This window comes from Danio rerio, chromosome 8 (assembly GCF_052040795.2).
Source record: "Danio rerio strain M-AB ecotype USA chromosome 8, GRCz13ab, whole genome shotgun sequence".
Lineage (NCBI taxonomy): Eukaryota > Metazoa > Chordata > Actinopteri > Cypriniformes > Danionidae > Danio > Danio rerio.
In genome coordinates, this window is record NC_141028.1 from 33,922,211 (window position 1) to 33,946,514 (window position 24,304).

The window sequence follows — 24,304 nt, forward strand, 5'->3', positions numbered from 1 at the left end:
TAGTCAATTCTGATTTCGTGACAGTATCCAATTTTCTTTGATGACCTGCTTATATTTATCATAGTTGAAACGTGACTCGTATCAGATTGTCTGCATTTACACAAGAGATGGCAGAAGGCGCAATGGCCAGAAAAAAAAGAGTGAGCGCTGACTAACAGCTGATTAAAAAAAGAGCGGTCTTTTCTCCATTCCTGTGTTTATTCTGTTCGCATGGTTTCATTTTTTTATTTTCTTTTTGACAAGTTGCTTTCCTATAGTTTATGACAGAAACACTGTCATTTGGCCATATTCTTTTTATCTAGGCCTTTTTTAAACCAGTAGGCATCTTAATGTAATATCCATGGCTTGATTTGTGCACAGGCGAGGCAGTGACGCAGTAGGTAGTGCTGTTGCCTCACAGCAAGAAGGTCGCTGGGTTGCTGGTTTGAACCTCAGCTCAGTTGGCGTTTCTGTGTGGAGTTTGCATGTTCTCCCTGCCTTCGTGTGGGTTTCCTCCAGGTGCTCCATTTTCCCCCACAGTCAAAAGACATGCAGTACAGGTGAATTGGGTAGGCTAAATTGTGCGTAGTGTATGATTGTGTGTGTGGCTGTTTCCCAGAGATGGGTAGCGGCTGGAAGGGCATCCGCTGCATAAAAACTTGCTGGATAAGTTGGCGGTTCATTCCGCTGTGGCGACCCCGGATTAATAATGGACTAAGCCGACAAGAAAATGAATGAATGAATGATTTGTGCACATGGTATATGCAACAGTATTATTTTATATTGGTTACGTGGTGGATGTTGTGCTCTTTCTCTCTCGTGAACATACAAAAAATACTTGTGCTTCATGACAATATAAAAGCGTTTTTTAGTCCTTGTGTAGAATTTGGTCACTTGAACCATGAAAAGAAACAATAACGTGTTTGGTAGTGATGAAGGCGGGTGTGTTGAGTCTGTGTTGAGTTCAGTATGCGTGTGCGCGCTTAGATATGTGTGTTGCCGAGAATATAGTGTCAAACAGCTGTGTGGACTGTCTTGTCGCGAAATGCGGCTAGAAGTCCTACATGATGATAATAGTTTGAACGCGGCGTTTACTGTACTGCACTTTAATAATGCGGCTTTCTGCACATCTCACTGCAGTAAGAAAAAAAGCGGTTACGTCACACCCACCCACCCAATCGAGGTTCATGTGCATCACAGAGGCCAGCCTTATCAGGTGTATGCAAAGCACTTGATTTGCAGTTCAAATTCAATCCTGCTTCCAATCTTCCTTGCTAATTTTACCCTCACACTCCATCATGCTAACATCTTAACTCACAAGACAACTTTTTACCTCGACGAGAAATTTCTTCACCATTTAATCTCGCGAGATCTTGTGACACCCTTAAAATTAAGAGTTAATTTTAAGGTTTCTCGCGGCCCACCTGCAGGATTGCAGAGGCCCATCCGCTGCGTAAAAACTTGCTGGATAAGTTGGCGGTTCATTACGCTGTGGCGACCCCAGATTAATAAAGGGACTAAGCCGACAAGAAAATGAATGAATGAATAGTGCTTGTTCTGTAGCTAACAATGCTGATTCGTCAGCTACTAGTACCATTTTAAAATATGGTTCGTTCATTTAGGCTAGTATTAAATAGATAATAGATTTATTCAATTCAAAATATGTAAATATTAAATATAAAATTTTTTTAGCTCCATTCAATAAATGGTTATAATTTTTAAACGCAGAAACATGCCTTTTAAATATAAAGAGATTAGCTTGACTTAAGATGAATAAATATATAAAAATAAATAGATCAACAATAGATCTATTCAATGGTGAATATGTGTTAATTGGATATTGGTAGATTTTAAATACTAGTACTTGAAAAAATGATTTTTGCTGCTTGTTCAAGCTACTTATGAGAAATGAGCTAAATCAACACAATTCTTGAGTCTTTTTAGAACAACTTAATTGTTTTATGCTCAATCTACTTAAGTTTGTCTAAATAATTACATTAAAGGGGCTGTATGTAGGTTTTGGACTCTTCTAAAGCATGAAAACACCATAATAAGTTTGCAGACATTTAAGAAAAATGCAAAGTGAACTTTCTCGTTAATCTGAAAAGCAATGCTGAAGTCAGATATTCTGCTTTGAAAATGTGTTTTCCATGCTGGAATGTCTGTCTTTGTTTTGGTCATTTTAACCCACCCAATGCCAGTTTAGCCGATTATATTTCAGCACCCCGAGTTGCCTTGGCGGAAAACCGTGTATTTCATTCATTCAGAAAGGCTCTGAAGTTATGCGTCAGTGACCGAAATGCAACCTCCGGTGGACAGTAGCAGACTCTGAAATGAGATGCAGATTCAGTTCCACATAAGGTTATTGATTAGCAAATGATATAAATATTACTAGCGTAAACATTAGGTGAGCAGGTTACATTGTACTGTAACAACATAACAACACGCTACGTGATGAGATTTGCAGTGATAAGCAATTTGGCTGTTTTCACTAGTCGAAACACTACGGAAATTTAAATAAAGCCATTCAGAAGCTCAGAATATGCACTCATTCACAAAATAGCAAGGCTTATTATCTATTTAATAAATATTAACATTATTAAATGTACATGCTGAATCACTCATATGAGTTTAATGTTAAAGTTCAAGTTTCAAATGGTTTCATTTATTTTCAAGATCTGAGGTGAACTATCCGCTGCTGCTTTCAGTATTATGGCAATACATGTCATGTAAAATGGCTTTAAAACTCATATTGTTAGCATTTAACACTGAATAATCCACATAAGATTAACCTGAGGTGAACTTTGTCAATTTTCTGTTGTTCACCTGTGAAAAATAGATGTTATTTCTAGTATATCAATTTAAGGTGTTGGTTCCTTTTAGTATTGAAAATATTCCTTCTATAGGGTGATTTTGCTTTTATTTAGAACATAATTTAAATCACTCGCTCCTGTCTTCAATGGCAACCTGCATTTGCATTTGTTTTGATCCAGGCATGCAATACCTAATTCAACCACTTGGTGTCAAACCTACATACTGAACATTTAACTTAATCGATTTGTGTTGGGACAACATGAAGGAATTGTGTGGAACCCAACACTTTTTACAGTGGAAAAACTACACTGTGTATTTAAAGTGTATTTAAAATTCTAATAAATACTAGTACTTAGTCAATAGATACTAGTTATTGGTACTAGCTATAATAATTTGTAACTATTCTAGTGTTACTATAGTAACTGTAGTATATTTACTGTAGATTGTATTTTTAGATCATTGTTTCTGACAAGTTTGTTTCTTGAACAGGTCGACATTAAAAAATTAAAGGTGCATACCTTTAAAAAAACTTGGATATTCCAACCCATTTATTGTCCATTTTGTCAAATTAAAAAAGTAAACATCAAAATATAAACCCGTTCATGACGGTCAAAAAGTTTGTTTGACCTTCTTCTACTCCCCCTAGATCATCTCTAGGAGAACAGAAATACATTATACACTCTCTAGTTGTGTGAAAAAAAATTACATCCCATAAATGGCTCTTACAAGTTTTTTTTTTTTTTAGTTTAACCTTTAAATAATAAACAGGCATTTTCAACCTTCATTGTAAACATATATAACATAATATCCAAGCAGCATACAATAAACAAAGTAGTACAAAAGAATAATAATAATAATAATAATAATAATAATAATACTAATAATAATAATAATAATTACATATATAAACCTTAAAAATTACAAAAGAAAATACATTACATTCAGGTGATAACATTTTTGCAATTCAGCAGTTTTGCAGTTGCAGTTCTTCAATCTAAAAACTGTAGTACATATGTCCATGTTACTAGTATACTAGTATTTTATGCACAAGTGCTTATTCTTTAGTTCTAGTTCTATTTGAAAAATATGTATACTTACGCTTATTCAATAAATACTACAACTTCCATTTCCACTACCACTACGACTACTACTACTACTACTACTACTACTAGTCAAAAAAAAAAACTATAAAAATAAGTGCACAAAATATATATTTATGAAAATATATATTGGTATAGGTTTTGAATCAAGTTTAAATGTGCATTTTTAAATTGACATCTGTTGGTATCTGTAATTAAGATACTAGATACTACTACTATATGCTTGATACCGGTACTTAATCATTAGATACTAAAGCTTATTTACTAGTTACAGTAATCCTACATTTTAAATCAGTAAAAGTTTATATGTTTATTAGATACTAAAGGCATGTGTACCTGTTCTTGTCAACATTGTACTAGTAAGTCATACTCCAGTAGTCAATACTAGTACGATTTGTATATTCAGGGTTAAAATGCCACATGCAGTTCCTTGTGAATTCTTTCCATCATCTCTCACTCTCTCTCTCTATTGCTCGCTCCCTCCTTGATCGTTAAAAGCAGCATCTAATGCTTCCTTCATGCGGACTGGTTTAGTTGTTGTGGTGATTGCAGAGATGTCTTTGCCGAGCAGACAGCTGTTTGCCTAATGGCCCTTTCCCATAGTGAGCGGTGAAGGCCACAGTGCTGCCTTCAGATGCAAAGACGTATTGCTTATTCATCAAAAATAATATTCGAAGAGTCTGTCTCACATTCACTGTTTAAAGACTGCTTAATGCTTCCATTTAATTACATTAGCAATGCATCTATTTAAATAGTCGTTTTGATTTTTGAGATCAAACATAGCACCTGGCTTTGCTCTGTAGTTACAATGGAAGTGTGCTTGTCAATTCTGTGGTATTATCCTGTAGGCCCTGGCAACGCTTTTCCTCCTGCTGCAGTCAGGACGCAAGAATGGCCTGTTGAATAATTCTATTATTCTATTTATCGACAGGCAGTATATGTTTTCTTAAATTCCTTCTGCACAAAAGTACAGCAGATTGTCAGGCAGTGTTATTTTTTAGACTTTTTTTTCAGTGAAAGTCACTTTAAAGCCATTTTTGGAGCAGATGGCCTCATCTCTAATGACACACTTGATGTACTCATAGCCTTGTGCGTGACTCTGAAGATTGTCAGACTATGAAGTACAGCTATTCTATAAAATTACTATCAGTGGGGCAAATTGAAAATATGCAGGATTGTGAAACAGAATATTTTGTCAATGAAATGAATAAAATATGTCAATTAGTGTAACTAAACTCTGCTTGTTCAGAGAGATGCAGAAACTCAATCGTTATTAAAATAAATGCTATAATTCATTCGTTCAGTTGTTTAACTGTACTATTTTTGCTGCACAGTTTTGAGCAGAATGCTCTGGATTAGCTGTGAACTGTGGATTAAGTGAAAAATTGCACATTAGTGGTGCGATCCAAAGGCATAACAGTTTGACCTGCATAACATATAAGTAACACTTACATAGCAAATACTTGCATTAAACACTGTTTAACACTATCATTGAACACTATTTATTTGAACTCTCTTACATCTATTAAAACAACAGAAGCTAGTATAAGAGCTATTACAACAGTTGGCAGAGAGTTACATCAAACATGTGAAAACTTTTGCTTTAGAGCAATTCCAGTGTTATTGATGTGACAGTAAAAGCTCAAAACATAGTCTATGTTAACATTGTTAAAACATATGTTTATATTTTCCAGAACAACTTACCACAAAGTTAAGGGATCAGAAAAATATCAATCTGTAAAGAGGTTATGTCATTTAAATGAGAAAAATAATAATATATATGCTCTTATAATGTATTATACTAATGTAAAAATCTCATCTTCCAGGTTCCCATGACTCCTTCAGTTTCTACATTGACGAAGCCTCACCAGTGGGTCCAGAGCAACCAGAAACAGTGCAGAACTTTGTGTCTGTGTTTGGCACTGTGGCTAAGAAGCTGATGAGGAAGTGGTTGGCAACACAAACCATGAACTTCACCAGCCAGCTGGAGGCAGGCATCCGCTTCTTTGACCTCCGCATATCCACCAAACCCAGAGACCCCGACAACGAGCTCTACTTTGCACATGGCCTGTTCAGCGCCACAGTACGTGAAGGCCTGGAGCAGATCAGCACCTTCCTGGCCTCTCATGCCCGCGAGGTTGTGTTCCTGGACTTCAACCACTTCTATGGTGTACAGAACCTCCATCACGAGAAGCTGGTGCAGATGCTACGCACCGTCTTCGGAGACCGACTCTGTCCAGTAGTGTTTGCTCAAGAAGTCAGCCTGAAATACCTCTGGGAGAAAGAGTACCAGGTGCTGGTCTTCTATCACAATCCAATGGCTCTGGAGGTTCCTTTCCTGTGGCCAGGTCAGATGATGCCTGCTCCTTGGGCCAACACCACAGATCCTGAGAAGCTCATTCTGTTCCTTCAAGCTTCAGTAAAGGATCGGAGACGTAAGGGCACCTTTTTTGTGTCCCAGGTGGTTCTTACTCCAAAAGCAAGCACCGTCATGAAGGGAGTCACCAGTGGTTTAAGGGAGACCATTACAGAGAGGTAAGCTACTGTGTACTGTTATAAAATCAGTTCTGTTAAATAATGCTGTTGTTCCTGAATGTCTTAATTTCCATTTTTCATAGTTCTTTGAACCAATCTCTGCGACCAAAACATATGCTTACGTCATCACTAAAGGTTTGCATTACATACTTAGCCAGCACCCCTGAAAAATAAGTTACCCAAGGTATATATTAATGTCAGTGATGGGAAGTAGCGTCACTACAAGAAGTGAAGCTACTAGCTTAACTACGTTTCTCAGCAGTGTGGCAGTAGCTTTGTTAGTTTCTAAATTTCTAAATCAAATAGCATTTCTGTAGTGAAGCTTTTTTTTTAGTCAAGTAGCGCAGTAGCGTCCACACAAGCTGCATTTACTGATCGCAGATTAATAAAGGACGGCACCGACATTGACATCTAGCGGATCTAGTCGACAAGTTTTTGGTGTGTTACTGCCACCTAACGCCGCCAACCAATTAGGCTAACACAGAAATTTGCTTTATGGAAAGATGACTGAGGGAGTGTTATGTATATATAGTTTAATGTAGTAGGCTACATTATACTATAGTAATTACTACTAGCTTTTGATAGTTACGAATGATTTTTGCTGTTATATACTATAAATTGTTTGGGTTTGGTGCAGCAAATTATTTGAACTGAACAGTTCTGCCTCGTTTGTTTCAAAGATTTTTCGATCACTAAGATATGATTGACATAGATTTAAGTTGCTTTAATTTAAAAATGAAAACTGCAAAAATAGCTTAGATTAATTTTTCTTGCATTATTTTTTATTGCAATTAAAAAAATAGCTTAGATGCTACCTTGCTACATTTAGTGTAGTCAAGCTACATTTTAAGTAGAATAGCTAATAGCTTAGCTCACTACATTTTTCAAGTAGCTTGCCCAACACTGATTAATGTATTATATACAGAAACCGAACAAATAGAGCTCACTTAAATTCAGCGCTTTTTTTCTGACCGAGTCATGCAACTTGTCATTGATAAAACAATGGTTATAATAAAAGCACAATGAATCGTTTATTTGCATTGAGTTTGTACATTGTTATAACAAATCAATTTGCAGTCTTGCAGAGCTCAAACGCTCAATAAACTGGCTTATAGAGCTCAGCAGTCAGTTCTGGAATTAATAATTCCATTCATTTTCTCCACAGGACAATTTTCTTTTAACAATAACTAATAAATCTGATATTATTTGTGTATGCTTTCGTTGTAAGGCAAGCCAAGGCTATTTTTATACAGCACATTTCATACATCATGGTAATTAAAAGTCTTTACATAACCAAGAAGATTAAAAGATTCTCCTCAAATAGTCATCCAGTAATTATAGAATAACTATAAGAATTAAAAACAACAAAGAATTCAAATGATGAAAAAAAAATCATTAAAAATGCATTACAGATTTAAAAGGAATATAAAAAGACCATAGTGCTTCTTGCAGTGTTTTTGAAATGTAATGAAATATTTAAGTTACTGCTTTGACACGACTACTGAAACTAAGGAATGACTCCAGAAACACATCAAGATTCTTGACTTGATTTTTTTTTTTTTTTTTTGACAGCTTGAGTCAAAGTACTGTACACAATCACCTTGACAACTTCATTTTTGTTCCCATGCATTGGCTTCAGTTTGGTCTTTGTTTAACTGAAGAAAGCCCTGGCACATCCAATAGTTTATTTCATCAGTGCATTGGCAGAGGGTGTTAATGGCTAAATACAATAGAGTGTCATCTGCATAGATGTTGTAAGAGATTTGCTTCTGTCCCATTGTTTGGGTCAGTGCGAGTATATAAAGGTTGAAAAGGAGAGGGGACAGAATAGAACCTTGGGACTCCACATGTCATTGGTGTTCATATTGACATATGATCACATAAAACGACATAGATCTAAACCATTTGAGGACAGTCCCAGAAAGCCCAACCCAGTTTTACAGCCTATTGACAAATATTTTACGGGATCAACAGTGTCAAATGCAGCACTTACATCAAGTAATAAGCATAAAAATAGCATTCTTAAATTGCCTGTTTCATGTATTTAGGTAAATATCATTGATTATCTTGATGAGGATGCTCTCTGTATGATGGAGAAGGGTCTGGATGCAGATCTGGTGCAGTGCAATCTGAGCTGCATCCAATGCTTTTTAATTCACTCACCTAACCCCACCTCTAACATTAAACTCACAGTGACGTCACTCGCTCCATTTGGGTGCATTGTGTCTGACATTGCATCGCTGAGTGATGCAATATCAGCTTGCATCATATAGGCTGCATCCAGATACTATTGGAATGATGTGGTTAAAAACCTGATTGAAAACTGTCTAAACATCCATTTGAGTTTAAAGTTTTTCTTTTTCAATAATTTTTGCCAATGAAAGAAATGTTGAAATGTATTCTTATTCGCTTGATATGGTGTTATCCAAGTTATCATTTTTCAAGAGGGGTTTAACAACTTCACTTTTCAGGGAGTATGGAAATGTCCTAGAAAGAAGTGAAGCATTACAAGATTTTAACATCAGTTACTTTGAGATCAGACTTAATATCTGAGGAAGTTGTGGTTGTGGTTTGTCTGATGTTAGCACAACTTAGCTGATTGGATGGCTTATGCTTTCAGAGTGAAATTAACTGAGAATCCTACACCACAAAATATCTGCTAATATAGTTTCCATATTTTGTAATTCAAAAGTTTTTTTGTTCCATTTATTTATTTATTTATTTATTTATTTATTTGTTTGTTTGTTTGTTTATTTATTTATTTATTTATTTATTTATTTATTTATTTATTTATTTATTTATTTGTTTGTTTGTTTGTTTGTTTGTTTGTTTGTTTGTTTGTTTGTTTGTTTGTTTGTTTGTTTGTTTGTTTGTTTGTTTGTTTGTTTGTTTGTTTGTTTGTTTATTTATTTATTTATTTATTTATTTATTTATTTATTTATTTATTTATTTATGCTTTTTAATTGTATTATGGGACCATGATCTCTGCTCTGTTAACTTTTGATGTTGAAAATTCAACTCTACAGTTTAACAAAATGACTTTTATTGACATTTTAATTGTTTTAAATAATAATATATTTTAAAATAAATAATATATTGAGTAATAAGTATGTAAAATAACAGAAATGTACCGGCAGCTATAATCTATTTAACTGGCAACTATTAAAAATGTTAACAAAAGTCAACTTTTCAATGTTAAATCTTGTTGGAAGATAGATCAAGGTCTCATAATGTAATTTGAAAGCATAAATAAATAGGGAAAACATGAATTGCAAAATACAGAAATTTTACATGTACATGTTTTAAAGTGTACTAGGAGGGATTGTGAGTCTCTCTACTGTAGCAAAGAGTTCTGTTAAATACAATTATGCAAAGTTTGTGTAAACAAACAAACAAAAAAAAAAAGTTTGTGCTGAGGCAAACGTTTGTGCAGAAAACTCAGGGTATGAGGTGCACCAAAAAATATTTAGCTCCATCCACTTTCCATACATCGTCAACATTTGGAGTGCTTTATAGATTTTTTAATTCTTTCCTACATTAAAGTTCAATGTTATTGTTGTCAGATTTTCATTAAATTTTTTTGTCTATATAAATGTTTGTCGGTTGGTTTGGTTCATGGCTAATAACATGTTACAAAAATATATATATTTTTAAACCACTGTAGGAAAAATGAATTAAATGTATGCTTTCAGAACCAGTTCTGTTGAAAAAGTGGATGAACTGAAATGACGTGAATACCTCAGAGTTCTGTTGTCACTGAGTTCACTCAACAAATGCTTCTAAAAGTCTATAATCCTCAACACTGCAAAACATGTATGTACTTCATGTACTTAGGAATTTGCACCAAAGCATTTGAAAGCAGCACCTTTCATTGTGTGCTTTAGCATAGTACAGCTGAAAAGCTTTAAACATAATTTAAATTACTGGAATATTTGACAACAACACTACTGTGAAATTTGTGGCATCAAAGAACATGTCGACTCATTAGTTCTAACTCTCAGTTATCTTCAAATCAATGCCAGGCAGATTTTTTACAGTCCCAATTTAATCTCATTACAGTTATTAGCCGTTGCTTAGAGTCTCTTGGGTTTCAGTGATCAGGATTTGTCAGGCTTGGTTAGAAACAAGAAACTCCTGGCAGAAAAGCAGATTTCAAAATGGCTCTGGACATAGTCAGTGCATTAATTCTCGAGTGCAGCAATATTCAGCTCATTCAGATGACTGAGAGGGGGTCTTTCTGCCTCCCGCAAGGAAGACATTGGCTTTTGCGTCTGTCATCTTCTGTTATTCCTTTTCGCCTGTCAGCAGGCATGATATATAGTTTGCCATTGGGCATGAAAAAAGCACTGCCATAATATCCTGGCATTAGCATGATGAGGGAATTTAATAATTTGATTTCCTTTTAGTGATTCTGGATTCTTGGAGGATTTTTTTTATCATTTGTGGAAGAAATATTTCTAAATAAATACATTAAAAAGTTTACCAAAAATCTGCATAGTGTCAATAAACATTTTTGGGACTTGTCAGGGATGCAATTCAAAATTAGGCAATTTATTTTAAATAAAAATATGCACATTGCATATATCTCAAATATTATGTGCAAGATATCATTGGTTTTTGCATTAAAAGATAAGCAAGAAATAAATTCTATATCTTTATTGAAATGTTTATTTATATATTTAGGCCTATGCATACTATTACCTACCATAAAATAGCACTACGTGTGTGTCAGCTACTTTAAAATCCATTAAATAAGTTATGAAAAATTCATCCATAATTACCCAAATTTGTCTACAGTGTTGATCAAACAAAGATATAGATACTGATTCAGATTATTTATCTATAGAATGATTAAAGTATAGGCATTTGGCATCCAAATCCAAAGTAGACAGTAAAAAAATAGACAAAGCGCACATTTAAGGCTTTAAAATAACCAATGTCCACATAATACATACATGTGTAGTGAATGATGACGAATAATGAATGCTTGAATGCACGATGGTTTGTTCTGTAGAAAATAGAAAGAAAAAAATGCAAATTGGGGCTAATAATATTGACCTTAATGTGGTTTTAAAAAATAAAATCTGCAATTTATCCAAAATACAACAAATAAGAGTTTCTCCAGAAGGAAAAAAAATATTATAAGAAATACTGTGAAATATTCTTTGCTCTGAAGCATAGTTTGCAAAATATTTAAGAAAAATAAATACAGAAGGGCTAAGACTTTCGAGATTATTTTTAAAAAGAGTTACTGTGCAATCACACCTTATGATACCACTTTAATGCTATCCACATACATGGCTGAATCCCCTTGGGTGTGTAGTGAGGAGCAGCACATTATTTCTGCTTAGTGTGGCTGGAACATTAGCTAAAGGGCAGCTCTGACACCAGCGTTAGTCACCCTGCTTACTGGAAGACTCATTCAGAAATCTCATTCCTCTAGTCTCTCCAGCATCAAATCTTGGTTTTCCTAGAAAAACAAGCACATTGGTTTAAGCTTTAGGAGAACATATTCTTTGTGTGTGTGAAAGAGAAGGCCTACACTTGTGACGACAGACTCATACAGTTGAAGGCAAAATTATTAGCCCTACTGTGAATTCTACTGTGAGGTGTTCAATGGAGCAAGAAAACATTTTCACAGTACTTCATCAGGGGTTGCCACGGCGGAGTGAACCGTCTACTTAGCCAGCATATGTTTTACATATGCTGATACCCTTCCAGCTGCAACCCAGTACTACGAAACATCCATACACTCTCACATGCACACACACACACTATGACCAATTTAGTTTTTTCAATTCACCTGTGCCACGTGTTTGGACTGTGAGAGAAACCTGGAGCATCTGGAGGAAACCATTGCCAACATAGGGAGAACATGCAAACTCCACACAGAAATGCCTGTGAGGCGAAAGAGCTAACCACTGAGCCACCGTGTCGATTGCATTTAATTTTAATTTTAATATTAATTGTATTTAATATTAATTTATTTTACATTTTTATACATTTTTGTCCTTCCATGACAAATATATTTAGCCTCCCTAAGTAATTTTTTTTTTCTCGATTTGGTACCCCTGTTGTTCACTAACTTGCCTAGCTAATTTAACTAACCTAGTTAAAAAATAAGTAAAAATCTGAACAGCACATTTTTTACATGCTTGCAGAAACTGGCCTACCAAGCAGATTTTGTTGATGTTTTATTTTGATTAAAGCTAATATGATAGTTTTGTACAATGTCTCTTTATTTTTTGCATCAACTGTCTTGATGGCAGATTAATTATAGATGAGGGTAGAAGAGGGGCTCATTGGTGTAAAGTGATACGGCCTCTGCAGTCTGACAAGTGTGGCGACGTTTGAGCCTTCCAGCTCATGCATCCTCTGTCAGCGAGTAAGTCCTGAGTCATTGTCTTTACAGCGATGAGCCTGTGTCTGCTTATAAACCCACTTCAGGTGCATCACCACCTGCACACCACTGATAGACAGACAAAACAATGCATATGAGCTGAGCTGGACAAAATGTAATGTGGAAAAACTTATCGGAAACATTTAGCTACATATTTATTATTTCAAATGTTCTTATTGTTTCAAGTCTGTTCCAAGTTTAACTATGTTAAAATAGACTTGAGTTGTTATATGACACTTTTTATTATAATTCAAATTTTGTCAACAATTTTTAGCTTTAAACTGTTATTGTGACTCACAGTTTTGCATTTTTAATAAAAAAATTACTAATGTTTTTTTTGTTATAATTTATAATAAACATAATCCTAATTATGTCTTATTAGGTGCTAATTTCTTCTTTTATTTCATAACTTTTACTTAATATGTATATCATTAATGTAGCTTTTTATGCCAAATTTGACTTTCACAAACGTTTATGGCTCTATTTTAACCATCTAGACGAAAAGTCTAAAGCGCAGGGCGCAAAAGCATTAGGGGGTGTCCGAATCCACTTTTGCTATTTTAAGGATGGAAAATCTGCTTCGTGCCGTGGTGCATGGTCTAACAGGGTTGAGCTTATTCTCTTAATGAGTTATAGGTGTGTTTTGAGAATAAACCAATCAGAGTCTCATCTCCCATTCCCTTTAAGTCAGCGATGCTCCATGGCGCATTTGCTATTTACATGGTGGACTTTATAAGTGGAAAAACTGAGCACTTCATTAATGGGAGATCAGTTAAACAGAGATTAATTGAATAAGCTCAAATGTCTATAGTGTGTGAATAAGAGTGTATCGCTGTTTCTCAGTGATGGGTTGCAGCTGGAAGGGCATCCGCTGCGTAAAACATATGCTGGATAAGTTCATTCTGCTTAATATTTTTAATATATTAATAAAGGGACTAAGCCAAAAAGAAAATGAATGAATTATTTTTACGTTTTGACATGCCGATACCTATTATCTCATAATTATGGCTTGAATTTTTTTTTTTTTTTTTTTTTACTGTTACCTCATAATTATGACTTATAGATTTGACTGTTTATTTCTGTCATATTATTTATAATTTCGTAATATCTACATTTAAGCTCATAATTCAAACTTTGTCTTAAAACTGATTTAGTATGTCCTTTTTGTCCTTTTTATTTCTAAAATATGTCTTAGTATTTAAATGATAATTTTTGTTTTATAATTTAAACCTTTTCATGACTAATTAAACATTATCTCATAATCTTGATTGGTGTACTCAACTTTCTTTTTTAATTCTTGTCATAATTTTGCCTTTTAAAAGTAACTGACGTTTTGTTATAACTCTGACTTCATATTTTATACAATAATTAAAATGTAATGTAAAATGTATTTATTTATATTATTTATTTGAGGAGTTCAAATGTCAAAAGTCGAGTTCAGATGCATTTTTCGCCACTTCCGCCAAAAATGGGAATATGACATTGAGTGAATGCTTTACGCACGTAGCATCAACAAATAGATTTGTCTCTAATCATCCAAATCCCAGCGTCAGTGAATCCAGAATTAACAGTTTTTTGGCAAAAGACACTAAACGCCACTTGTCTTTGGCAGCAATAGCTGTTATATCCCGAGAACCAATCAGAAAGTGCAAATCGAATCATATGTTTTCAATGTAGCAGCGCGCTGATATGCCGGCTTTTATGAGGAGACAAATTCCGCTTCTGTTTTTGATTTTAAAAGACAGAATTTGATGAACTGGATGAGCCTGGTGGACTGTCAGTAAATGGCCTCAAAACTTACCCCCAAACTCTGCATTATAAGAAAAAGAAAACACAATGTGCAGTCGGAAGTGTAACATGCTTTATAACGTGCTTTTCCTCAGTGACGTTAATTTGAGTCTGATTTACTATACATTAAACAGCAACTCCGTTTCACTTAAGACAGAGTTAGGATGCCATTCCTATATTCCATGTGGATGCTATGAGGATAAACACCAAGACCTTAAGTATGGTGAGAATGAATGAATGACAGCTTCTAAAATTGTCTGTGAGTCATCCCCTTTTGCCCAGTATGCCTACCTTGTATTATATTTGCTAATTTAGGCTAATACATTTTTTAAAAGATAAATATAATGTATAAAACTATACAATATTTATATTACTTCATAATACCTATACGTCCGATAACCTTTTTTATAATTATGGACAATGCACAAATATGTTTCACAATGTTTTTACACTACATTATTTGAATCTACTGTAGCAAGCTTAGTTTGCAATGTTTACATTGTTCTACTTACATTAAATCTAAATCCCAAATATCAGAAATGACTGAAATTAACTGAATGTTAAGATTTAATTAATGTAAGTTTAAATGTTATTAATTAATTCACTTATTGACAGATTTCATTCATTCTTTTCCTTCTGCTTTTTGCATAGAGCACAGACGTGGATTTACCTGGTTTTGACGCAAAAGAAAATCTTCCGTTTTAAAAACCAAAGAATGGTCTAAAGTGACAAAGCCTAATTGAAAATCCTTGTTTACAAGAAAAGAGGTCTGATGAATTTCGAGGGTTTTGCATCTGAACTATTCATTTATTTTTAAAATTATGGATATTTTTTATCTATCATAATTTATTATTTATCTCATGATAAAGATAATGTGATAATTTAATATGTAATTTTCATTCATTTATTAAATATCCTTCAAAATAGTCCCTTTATTCATCAGGGGTCGCCACAGCAGGATTAAATGTCAACTTATCCAGCATGTGTTTTATGTAGCGGATACCTTTCCAGCTGCAACACAATACTGGTAAACCACCATGCACACTCATTCACACACACACTCATGGTTAGTTTACTTATTAAGTTCACCTGTAGCGCATGTCTTTGGACTGTCAGGGAAACCGGAGCACCCGAAGGAAACCCACACAAACATGGGAAGAACATACAAACTCCACACAGAAATACCAACTGACCCAGCCGGGACTCGAACCAGCGATTTTCCTGCTGTGAGGCGACATATATGTAATGTAATTTTAAAGCATAATAATAATTAGAACAGTCTCATAATTATTACTGTTTTGGGGGGTATAACTGACTTTGTCACAACTGTGACTTACACACAGACTATTTCATCAGAATGTAGTTTAAATAATTAATCATTTGTGTTTCAAATCTCTGCACCTTGCATAAAAGCTTATTTTTAATATTAATTTTAATATTAATTGCAGGTGACACACATTTTTTTACATTTTGTGTTACAAATTCAGCTCAGTTACTATTCATTCAGTATGCTACCTTAAATGTTAGCTGCCTATATAGACAGCTCACTATGTTTTGAAACTGAGCTATTTTGCCCGCTGACATTGGTTCAGTTTTGTAACAAATCCCTTTAGACTGAAACGGACTGTCTATTTGTGTGTGCTCTCAGGGCTCTTCCTAGCATGATGCAGTGGATCCGCTCACAGCGGCCTGGGGAAAGTGGAGTAAACATCATCACTGCCGATTTCGTGGAGCTGGGGGAATTTATCAGCGCTGTTATCACCCTCAACTACTACTTGGATGATGAGGAAGAGAACGCCACCTGAACCTCCACATATACCGTGGTATCGATTACTTGCTCCCTCTCTCTTTGCCATATTTTTTTAAATGTCTTATTGATTTTAATAAATTTTTCGGATCATAGAAACTCTGTTCAACTCTGATATATTTAGGGCTAATGAAAAGCATAAGAATGAGAGTAGAGGCCAGACACGGTCAGATAGAATCATTTTAGGTTTTGTCTGAGAATGAATGGGGGCAGATGATAACATAATTTCGAAGGGGAAAAAAAGGTGACCAGCCTTTTCCTGTTTCTCTGCTTCCCATCTGTTGGACTACTAGTTGCTGATTCACATGCTCAAAACCTTCTGATCTAACAGTTCTCATTTCAAGGAAATAAATATTGTTTGTACAGTGAATGTGATGCTGAATCTATAGTAGGTTTACTTCTAGTGGTCGTAGTAACTTGTATGATTGTCAAATTGTAAATACTTGTAAACCTGTTGAATTGTAACTTTGCTCATCTCACTATTTGTCATGCCCGAAAAAAAGAAAATATATGTCAAGGTTTCCTTTGGGTGCCTTGGTCTGGTCTTACAATGTTGATGAAGTGAACTATTAGATGTTTGTATTCACAACCAAAAACTGCAAATGTATGTAACAGCATTTTTGCCTTTAACACTACTAATTGAGGCTTTGTATCAACTTTTTTGTAGTCGTCCTTTACTTTATCCTACAGATTATTTTATACATATCTGGGAATGACATAAATATTCATTTAATTTGCACTGCTGTGACTGTGGACTGTTAAAAGTGGCCATCCAAGTTTGCCAATGCATAAAATCCCTTAATAATGCATCATTTGCATTCAACTGTAGACATGCATACATAAACGAACACACAGGGGAGGAACTCAATGGGTGTGAACAGACTTATTATAACACCATTTTCTAATTAGCCCGAATAATTGGATAAATGGCCTTGCGGATGTTTTAATCACACAGACGCCAGGAAATTAAATTTGTTCAAAATCTGACATTATAAAACAATATGTCACATTGCTGCTTTCTTCTTTTGTCTGTCCTGTTCAGATTAGTCTTAAATTGACTGGAAATTTAAGGTTACGTGGCCCTAGAAGTTCAACTTGGAAAGTGTTTGATTCATGTTCAATAATTTGACAATCCCATGGCCGACCTGGAGCATGGACTTGTGTGAATGCATTAATCATGCCTTTGTACAGTACAAATTTGCATGTAGTCGTCAAAGTCGATAAATTGTACGTAAACTTTCTATGGTTATATGTCCTAATCGAGAATTTCTGACAAATCTGGTGTACAATAAATGTAAATACTGCACATACAATGTACCACAAATGTTTGTTTGACATTGCACTTTAAGTCTAGAGTGTGACGTGCTGTGTATTCGTTGCGTATTACATGTTCAAAATGACGTTTTGACATATTATGTATTTAGAAATGTATTAAATGCAGTTTATTCCCCAATTACTATGACATGCAGAAACAAATAGGAGTCAATAGGTCCGATAAGATAACTCGACTTCTTTATGACAAAGCAAGATTAGTTCATGTTATAAAATCTTTTGATATGGCTTTTCAAAATTAAAGTTTTGGCCAGTTGGTGCGGTGAATTCACATAAATTGGTTATCGTTTTAACTTATATTGTTATTGTATGATCTGCTGACTCTCAAGCAAGGGTTAGGTTTAGGGCTACATTTTTATGTTTAGTTTGTTGACAAAGAATCCACAATTTCAACTCAAATTGGACAGAAAGAACTAAATTGGCAACTGACTTGTCAAAATACTCATATAAAATTTTCAATATGGTATCTCCAAGTGAAACATGAGTGAAACATGAATTGAAATCTGTTGAAGTTCATATGAGAAGCAAATTGAAATAAATCATGATCAAAAAATCAGCATTTACACAATTCGGATACTTTGATAGGATACGATTACTTCAAGTTAAAATACTATCTGGAGTCAAATATATATATGGATTTAAAAATTCTTGAAAATTACATTTTCCTGTATTTTATTGTAATTTCCTCCTTGATTATTTACACAATTCACTATTTATAAACTAATAGGGGACAAAGTTATATGAGCTCATGTGATCATTTGTTCATTTTTGTAATTTGACTTCCATACAGTGGCTACATTTACAAAAGGCTCATTCTGAAAACGTACTGCTATATACATTTCTGTGAAGCGCCAAATACATCTCAGGAGTTCCGTTTTTTTTTTGCAGCTTTTGTTTTTGCGAATCCACCAGAGGCTGCTGTATATGTTTTTTAAGATTTTAAATTTCTCTTGTGAGTGCCATTCGCACCTGCTGTTCTCGTGTAAATCCACCAGAGGTTGACTGACTGACTGACTGAAGTACTGACTGACTGATCGACTAACGCACCCTCCTCTTTTCCTGAAACCAACCAATAGTGTTTTCGAAAGCACCAACTGACCCGCCTTCCCACTTCCATAACCAAACTGACATTTTTAAAAAGCAATCCATTTAAAGAAAAGCCATTGCCTGATTTTTACCACGTTTTTAGATTTTACTACATTCTCACCTTGTTATTTACTTGTTTATGTTTTTTTTGTTTGTTTTTTTGGCTTCTGTTTTTGTCCTGCCTGCTTTTTGGAACTGTTCTTTCCTGGACACGAACCCAGTTGTCATGTCGTTTTTAAAGACGAAATGCAGCCATACGTACTTCTGGCTACATGGTTCGTGATCTCCAGAAATGTATAAAGGGCTACGTTTTCAGAATGTGGCTGTGTTGCAACTAATAACTATGTAATAAAAAAAACATTTTTTTTTCTATACATTGTTGAAAAGCTTTGCATGTAGTTTACTGTGTGTTATGAAAATCATTCCAGTTCACACAGATATTCACATATGACTAAAATACTGTATTATTGGATACCAATAGATGGTGATTTCAGATATGTACTGCATACTGTATATAGTCATATCATAAACAGGATCATTACTTGGTACTTTCCCTAAACCTAACTCTAACCCATGTAGTTACCTGCATCCATATGTAAGTACATTTACTGTGAAACTTGTATTATTGTATGAATTTGCCACCAATTTGTCAAACTGTTAAACTATGATTGTGATCGTGAGCTTATTATTTATCTGCAAATAAAATTGTTATCTCAAAAAAAATATCCAATTATAACTGATAAAGTCAGTTTAAAATGCAGTTAAATTGTGCTGAAATTGTTACTCACGGTCTTTTATGATCTCTCCCTCCAAATGAGCCATGACTGCCTAAATCTATTGAAATGCAGATGAGAAGCTGATTTGAATAAATAACGATAACAAAAGTAACATTTGCGTAGAGTGTGGTTCGCCAGTTCTCTGGGATGCCGAGAGTAAAGTCCGTGGCCTCATTACATGCTTTCTCAATTACAGCTATTCATTTCTGGCAGAGGTCCGCTCAGCTTGTTTTGACAATGGCGCTATGCAGCTGTGAAAAACCTCTCTTTTACTTTTTTCCGAGCAGTGTGTGCTTTCTTTTCTGATTGTGGGCCTATTAGCCGGAGCTGTTAGTCTGCTGATTGTATTTTCAGAAGCGTTGGTGTAATTGTGATTCTCTGAATTAAACTTCATGTTTGATGTTCAGTGGTTTCATGCTACAGTACATGACGGAAATTTTAAAACTCACATGGAGACACTTGCAGATGTGCCTCACAAATTTGAACTATTGTTTTCAACCTCTTGTTGTCTTAGAATTTTGTATTTGGGCCCAAAATAACCCATCTTAACCAAACTTAAAATCCGTTAAATTTAGTTTTGATCCTCAAAGCTATGTTGCATGAAGAAACAAAATAGATTGGAGGTTTTCCCTCATCAGTGTGAAATATTTTATCAAGGTTTAATCAGTGGTCACCACTCTTTTTGACTTTTGACTAAAGTAAAGGGTATATTTTCTAATACTAAAAGTACAATCCCAACAATATTCATAAAAGTTAAAGCAGCAGATTCATACTGTTTGGGGAAGTTTGTGTTGTAGTGTCCATGTGTGTGTCAGTAGTTTTTATAAATGGTTTGGTGGGCCAAAAAGGGCTAACTGTTGTAAATGTGTACAGCTTGTAAAAATGTTCAGAAAATATGAAAATAGAAAATTATTTATTTTCTCTAATGTTGGGGTCATTTTTGAAAAAAGTCACTTGTAACTTACAAGACTTGTAAGTTGGATTAAACAAACAAACAAAAATATGGTTACTATAGTTTAAAATAGTATAAAGTTCACCACTGGACTGAACTGTGGCCTCCTCTTTGACGTTAGCACATGCACTCAAAAATATGTTTAATGTTTATTCAAACAGTTTTTGGGGGACAACTTAGTACAATTGTTTTATGCTCAATCCATTTAAATTTGTAAAACTAATAATAATAATAATAATAATAATAATAATAATAATAATAATAATAATAATAATAATAAATGAATTTATTCCTTTATGTTGTACCAACACAAACTGTGTGGAAGCCAAAATTCTTTACACTGTGGGCCACTCAAACAAACATGCAGAGCTGCAGGCACCAGGTAATAGGAAGAAAGCTAGCTGCACCATTCTCCTTTACCCAAAAGTGTGTGCTTTTTTATAACTATGCTAGTAAATTCCCCAGCCAGTGAACCGAGTTCCTCCAAGGCTCCCAAAACCTGACTTGGCTAAATGCCTGCTTGGTCAACCTGCATATTGGGGATTGGTGCACCATATGTAAGGTTCTGTGGCTTCTCCTACAAGCTAAACTGTCTTCAACTATTGTCTTGACTATTGTCTTTCAATAGTCACCGTATCCAGAATGCCCCCATTGGGAAGTAATTATAGTCTCAGCAGTGTCCTTCCCCTTCAGGAATGCTTCAGAATGGTTTTGCAATGTATTGTCTTATTCAAACCCCTAGTCTTTTCTTACCTAGTTGACTCCCGTAAACTGCAAATTTTTCCTCTTCTTTTCGTCTTCTTCTTCATTTGTGCATGTATATAGCACATATATTTTGAATTACATACACTTAAAGCTCTTTACATTCGTGTAAGGCATACTTGTCAACCCTCCTTTTCCCTGCATTCTCCCGTATTTTACATTTCGTCACCTTAGAATTATAAGGTTCTATCTGACATTTTTGTCAAAATTGAGTAATTGACACATTCCTAATAAATGACAACTTATTTACATTATGTGATGTTTTTTTTTTAATGTTGTTTACATTTTAAAGCTTTCTTTAAAAAAAAATTATACACACATACTGTTTGCTATGGAATGCAAAAACTTTAAAGCTCATTATCTCAAAATCATTCAGAACGCAGATAGAACATTATTATTCCAAGGTGATGAATTGCATCCCGCTATCATACCATAAAGTTATATTTCTGTATTACTCCCGTATTTTCAAATTCTCAGTGAAGGGTGGCTATAAACATTAAAGAGTTGATCTTCCCTATATGTAACCCATACCGCCGAAATAAATATGAAAATGGCAGGACTCCCTTCCTTTCTATCACAGGCGCCATTGCCCCTCTTATGCAATCCTGTAGTGGTGCATGATCAATTGTGTGACTGTCTGACACACTCCATAGTGATAAATAGATGCCAAACGGATTCTGTACATGCAATCTGAAGTGAAGCGAAAGTCTGGGTTTTGGGTGTTTGTTTGAAAAGACATATACAAATAATTAATAATAATAATAATAATAACAACAACGACATCTAAAGATGATGATCTTGGTGGGTTTTCTTTTAAACACAACTCATTTTGTTTTAAATGAGGATAAACAGATAGGAAAGCAAAGTGACACCTCTGTTATTTATTGTAATCAAATGAAAAATCTAAATAAGAGTTTCATTCGCTGCTTTTTAATCAGAATGTTTAAATTATACAGTAAAGGAAGGTTCATGAGATTTGATAATTTATTTATATTTCTTTATAATAGATATTCATTTTAATAGGCTAAACTGTTTGCTAATTTATTTGCAGCTTTTTCTAATGTTTACTATTTTGTAAATAATAGTAATTTTTCTTCTTCTTCTTCTTCTTCTTCTTCTTCTTATTATTATTATTATTATTATTATTATTATTGTTATTATTATTATTATTATTATTATAAAACATTGTATCCCTTATTTTCACACCCAGTGTTGATAGGTATGGTTTGAGGTTGTCTTTTTTCACCACCACCAGTGTTTAGCTTCCACAGACATTAGATGATGACACATTTAATGGTGTTTGTGTGCTCACACTACTGTAGATGCTTTACAACATCACTAAAATCATGTAACATGGTTCAGTAGTTGTGGAATTTTCTAAAAGTACCCCATTTGTCGGTCATGTTACAGCATAACCTGTAATGACCAACTGAAAAGCAAGGTCTTGATTACGGATTTAACCCTCATCTTTACAACCACAACTTTAAACTGCCAGCTGAATGCCGAGCTGTGTCTTGGCTACTCAGCAATAACCTGAAGAGAGAGCTGCGCACAACAGCTATTTTTATTCCTGGCGGCTATTTAAGTTCTGTGCAGTTCTTGGCCAGTTATTATTTGTTATGGAGTGTTATCAGCATTCATTAAATCTTCTATTAACAGTATCTTCCTGTCTTTTGTACGCACATGTGACATTTATTATGTTATTCAAAATGTTATTTGAGTTTTATAATCTGGTAATACTTTAAATATGACATTATGAAATTATTGGAATAATTATAATTAGTATTATTCAATAATTATAATAATATATGTATTTTAGAACAAATAAAATGACAACAATACCAACAATAATAATAATAATAATATTTATTATTATTATTATTAATATTATTATTATTTTTATTATTATATTATTGTATATTATTATTTTTTATATTTTTTACTTGCTAGAATTTATTTTATTTTATTTTATTTTATTTTATTTTATTTAATTTTATTTTATTTTATTAAACATGCTATAATTAGTACAGCTTTTGTTTTCCATGATTTCGTAGTTCAGCAACTTGCTCAGAAACAATCCCTGATTCCAAGTTACCTTCAACTGATTTAACAGCAAAGGCAAAGCCGTATCTCTGGGGAATAAATAAAAATCCCTTGTGGGAGGTGATCATGATATAATCATTAGTCAGTTTCCATTTCTGATTTAGAGTGGACATTATCTGATTGGGTCTTTTTCCTGCCAACTGAATCTGTTCATATTTGACAGTTGCCAGCAGCGATATTAAGAACGCTATTGAGAAATTTGCCAAATAAGGACGGGCGTAAGCCTCACACTCACAGTCCTCAGTGTAATTATGAGCAGCATGGCACCATTCGGAAAGTGAAATACGAGTTTTCCTAATGCCAGAGTGCTTTCAAACAGACAGCTGAACAATGTTTGCAGCACTGCATGCATTTACTCCTTTTACTGTGTAAATAACCCAAAGACAAGCTTAGGAATATATTTTAGTGATTTACATACTAAATGTTGCTTTATGAACCACTATTAAAAGCATCAGTTTACAATTTTTTACTGTTTTATACAGTAAAAAATTTTTTTGCTCCGAACTAGGAATCATTATTAATCCTGTCTGTGACAGCTCTTTCTTCTGTTCAGTCTCATCAGGACCAATAAACCAAATGTTCGATTCCAATCTCACCTGTCAGCTTCATCTGTATCACACTTCACAAATCTTGTTTTCACAACTGAGGTGAATGGTTTACACAGGACACTTAAAATGCAGACATGTCTATAGCCATCTTTAAACAAAAGTCAAGGTTATGCTGAAAAACATACAGTGAAAGGGAATGAGGCCAATTTAAAAAGCAGAAATATAATTTTATAATTTTATAAAATCACTTTATTCTGTTAAAGCATTTGTATTATTTAAGTTGTGATGATTATTTTGTCATTCACGTAGTTTATGAAATTGT

The 24,304-nt window shown here is 34.1% G+C and overlaps 1 protein-coding gene across 2 annotated transcripts in view; it reads left to right on the forward strand.

The window, feature by feature from the left end:
* Positions 1–17,740, forward strand: part of plcxd3 (phosphatidylinositol-specific phospholipase C, X domain containing 3) — a 41,701-nt gene extending 23,961 nt beyond the window's left edge. The window contains 2 exon segments of one of the 2 annotated variants that reach the window (NM_001014300.1): positions 5,720–6,428; positions 16,265–17,729. In NM_001014300.1, the coding sequence (NP_001014322.1) occupies positions 5,720–6,428; positions 16,265–16,421 (866 nt within the window). In that variant the 3' untranslated portion in view covers positions 16,422–17,729. 2 annotated transcript variants of the gene reach the window in all.
* The last annotated feature ends 6,564 nt before the right edge of the window (positions 17,741–24,304 follow it).